The following is a 4,534-nucleotide window of genomic DNA, read 5'->3' on the forward strand; positions in this document are numbered from 1 at the left end:
TGGGTTAAATGGCATCGGCATGCAGTTCAACATCACGTCTCCTTAAGTTCTCTAACATTTCCTAATTTATGTCATCAACACATCAGTGATTCGTGAAAATGTGTACGCTAGATTTATGCCTATTTTTTCACATGGACACCACACTGATTTCCCTCGAGTGGTAATATTTTTCTTTGAAATTATGTATGGTTTACAGCAGGGGTCTCAAACACCCGGCCCGCAGGCCAAATCCGGCCCGCGTCCGGCCCAATTCCGGCCCGCGACGTATGTGAAAATTATAATGTAATCCGGCCCTTGAGACTTTTTAATTGCGACAAACAACGATACTGATTAAAATAGACGATAGTTCCAAGTACAGTGACAAATCTCATTTGTACTCTGCTCCACTATGTGCTAGACATCCAGAGCTTCATTCAAACCCAAAATCGCTGCGCAAAGTTTTCAGGAAATACTTGTATTACACGCGAGAAACACAAAGACGTGCATTTGTAATGACGCGGAAGCGATGCAGGCCATAGTGTTGCATAAATTGAAGCAGAAATTAAGCAGAAATAGGCCTACACCAAATGTTGAAAAACGTTTACGTGTGATGAAGTCTTAGGTAGGCTATGTTATTCACCTATTTTAAATCTGAAGGAGAATATCCTTTTGGAGATTATGATCGATCGTCTATTGAATGGAGGTGCGTCTGCGTGTATACGACGGTGTCCACTAAGCATACCATGCTTATTTCGACCCTCTGCCCAACATAGCTTGGAGGTTGCAGTGGTAATTGTGATGATGGTGTCCGTAATTGACGTGGTACAGACAGCAGGGCTAGTAGAAATAGGGCTCTAAACTACAAAGTCACCCGCAATATGATGCAAACTTCTGGGTACTCAGATTACCCGCGATAGGAACTGATTTGACCAGAATACTTTATTGTAGGCCTTGTGGTTTAAAAAACATATACATCTTAGGTGTTGGTATACATCTTAGGTGTTTTCCTGTTAATTTGTTATGTGGGTAATATGAAAAAAGGAAAGTAAACCTGCTCAAATATGTTCATCCAGTATTTACTGAAAGGTGCATAATTTGAGGTGCTTGCCATCCAGTAGCAAATTAGATGGGTAAATTTACCCCCTTCATAAACTTTTGTTTTACTCAAAGATTTTTACATTTACAGTAGGACTTTATCTTTGACCATGGCCCTTCAAAATGTTGATATAAAAATCCAATGGCGTTGCTTTCTTAATTAACCCTGACGCCTATAGTTTGCCAGGTTTAAAAAAGTTATGAGAGGAAAATATTTTTATTTGGTGTGAAACACACACATACCTGTTTTTATGCTTTTCATTTGAGACCCCTGGTTTACAGAAATGGGAACTACATTGTATAGATGAGAGGAGCTAAGTGTGCGTTGCGCAGCACAGGCGGCCAAGCAAGGGCTTCGTTTAAGTTGACCTAACTTTCAACTCTGCACAGTATCCCATTAACTGCGTGACAGTAGACTATTTACAATATTTTCTGTAAAGCAGAGTTTGTAAACACGTTATCATCAACTCAATTCACGCACAACATTTATTTGAGCAGGAGAGAGAATAACAATGAATGGATGCAGCAACTACAGAAATTGTACAGAAATTGTAACCATACTTGCTGCTTTCTTGTACTATCTGTTGCTGGTTAACAGCACATGAAAAGCTGATTTAAGCTAATTCAAAGGCCAAGGCCATCATGGATATAAAACGTTTTTTGAAAATAACGAAAGGATGGAGGGAACATAGCAAAGCTTGGAGTTATTTCAGATGGGCTACAACAAGGTAGGCAAAATTATGGTGCTTAAAAACTTAGCGCAGCTGGAATAATGCTTAGGCTGATGTTAAAGCGCACGCGATGTTTAAAGCCATACACAACGGTAAATTGGAACAAAACTAAAAGTAACTTTAGCCTTTATAGGGCTGTAGCCTATAAAGTTGTCCAGATTAATAGGTCGTAATTAGGTGTTGTTGTAAAGATATTGCATGTAGATGTTGTACTATATAGGCTCCTAAATATTTAGGTCACCAATGCACAAACAAAACCGGGAAATGGACAAATATTATCAAGGCTTTGAATGTTTCCGTCTGTGCATGGGGGTGTCTGTAGATTGGTGTGCAACGCATTCATTCATGCAGGCCTGTGGTCATGCATGCGCCCTTAAAATAGCATCTGCATTTTCGCCACAGACTTTAGACCAGGGAGTTTCTGGTCTGTGGCGGAATTGTTTTCTGAAACTGCAAAATATCAACAGTGAACGTTTGCGCCGGAACACGCCCAGTCTTTTCGCTGAACCGCCCCAGTGGGCGCAATCGAATTCCCTAATTTACAGGCATGTACCTGTGGAGGGAAAATTCCAATATGCGCTGACTGCAAAATAGGAAAGACAAACGCGCGAGTATACAAAGTCAATTGCGCCGGGACGGAAGATAGAGCCCACAGTGTTCATTTCAGTATTAAAACACACATGGACACACGGTGGTCAAGAGTATTGTTTCTTTCTCTAGAGGGCCGTTCTCACCAAGAACAATAACTATAATGATAACAGCAAAAAAAATATTGTTCTAGCTAGTTGAATGATGATGTCCACAAATAAACTATAACTATAAAGAATGAAGAATGATATTATTGGGGATATTGTTTCGGAACGATTCTGAGAACGATTAAAAAGCAGCCAATTAGAATCCATCAAATTTTAGTCATCAGATTCATCAACACTAAGAGAGACTTTTCTTATTGTTGGTCAGTGTGGACGCTTTTATCGTTATAGTTATCGCTATTGTTAGTTATCGTTATAGTTATCGTTATGGTCATCGTTATCGTTTGTTATGGTTATAGTTATCGTTAGTTATAGTTATCGTTATATTTATCGTTAGTTATAGTTATCGTTATAGTTATAGTTACAGTTACAGTTACAGTTATTGTTATAGTTCCTGGTGGAACGGCCCTGAACACACACCCACACACCCCTGCTGTACACAGAAGGAAAGCACAGGGAGCAGTTCAGCACATGTGACTTTATTTTTCTGGACACACATGTTCGTGGCATGTTCTCTCACACACACACACACAGTTCCCTTCAGTGTAACAGACAAATATGAGCACACACACACATATGCACACATATACACAAAAAAAAAATGCTTTTCATGATGCAAACAAACATCACTAACAGAAAAATACTGTCGCACTGACTGCAAATATCATCATAACACTGAGTACTAGCTGCTTAGCTTGCTTCTGTAACAGCACAGAATGACAGACCTGACACACACAAACACACACTCACTTCCAGATGTGTGGAGATGTGGAATGATTAAGGGGGTAAAGGGTTAAAGGTCAAAGTGTAGCTGGATGCGTGGCTCCAGGATGGCGAAGGTCAAAGACTGAAGGTTAAAGGTCAAAGTGGAGTTGGATGTGTGGCTCCAGGATGGCGATGGCGAAGGTTAAAGGTCAAAGTGTAGCTGGATGTGTGGCTCCAGGATGGCGATGGCGAAGGTTAAAGGTCAAAGTGGAGTTGGATGTGTGGCTCCAGGATGGCGATAGCGAGCATGATGCCGAAGCCAAGCAGGATCCCGGCGTTCTGGAGGAGGAAGTAACCATAGTGACTGAAGCCCTGCTCGCTAGCATCGTTATGGAGCATCTCTGGCACCTGTAAACGGACACACACACACACACAGACACACATCAATACAACTCACTATGTAATAGCATCAGTGCAACATGACAAGCAAACCACACTCATAAACACACACACACACACACACACATAAATTGTTGAATTTCCCCTTGGGGATCAATAAAGTATCTATCTATCTATCTACATAAACACACACTGTCTACAAGAGCATCTCTGCCATCTGTACATGCACACACGCACGCCCATAATTTTATCTGTTGCGTGTTTCACCGACGCTTTGCGTCTAATTGAATGGAAGTAACAACATAGCCTTGAGTGTGTGTGTGTGTGAGTGGAAGTTACATAGCCTTGAGTGTGTGTGTGTGTGAGTGGAAGTTACATAGCCTTGTGTGTGTGTGAGTGGTAGTAACATAGCCTTGTGTGTGTGTGTGTGTGTGTGGTAGTAACATAGCCTTGCCTAAAAGAGGACGATTTGTGATAGTGGATGCTTCAGTGTGAGCGCCAGCAAAGATTAAAGCGTAACTCTTGCCAAAATGCAACCTAGGGTCTTTTTGTGAATGTACCCGAGTCAAACTTTGGTTTAAAAGCATAATTATGTCAGAAGCACCACTTTTAACTTGACCGCATTGTCGTGTCAGGTCAAATGGCCTTTTGAATGGGAGTCGTTAGGGGACTACTATTTTGATGCAAGATCGCGTCAAAATCGCTATTTTGAAAACACTAAGAAGACTGGCAAGATGGCGGCGAGTAGAAAAACCAAGTGAGTTGTTCAAAACCTTTCTTTTATTAAACTCTGTGTACACAAACAATGTTCTCAATGCTGGAGTTCATGTGTAGAGACACTGGTGATACTTCTCAATGCTGGAGTTCATGTGT

General features: G+C 41.0%; 1 protein-coding gene across 1 annotated transcript in view; it reads right to left on the reverse strand.

Annotated features, from left to right (window-relative positions):
* Positions 1-3,020: 3,020 nt before the first annotated feature.
* slc39a6 (solute carrier family 39 member 6) overlaps positions 3,021-4,534 on the reverse strand; it is a 32,145-nt gene continuing 30,631 nt past the window's right edge. Inside the window, exon 12 of the mRNA XM_076300174.1 lies at positions 3,021-3,670. Coding sequence (XP_076156289.1) covers positions 3,518-3,670 — 153 coding nt within the window. The 3' untranslated portion in view covers positions 3,021-3,517. The remainder of the gene's footprint in view (positions 3,671-4,534) is intronic.

This window comes from Alosa pseudoharengus, unplaced genomic scaffold (assembly GCF_046254945.1).
Source record: "Alosa pseudoharengus isolate Yale_2024_CS ecotype anadromous, Long Island Sound unplaced genomic scaffold, YU_APseudo_1.1 YU_APseudo_1.1_scf_22, whole genome shotgun sequence".
In the NCBI taxonomy this organism is placed as follows: domain Eukaryota; kingdom Metazoa; phylum Chordata; class Actinopteri; order Clupeiformes; family Clupeidae; genus Alosa; species Alosa pseudoharengus.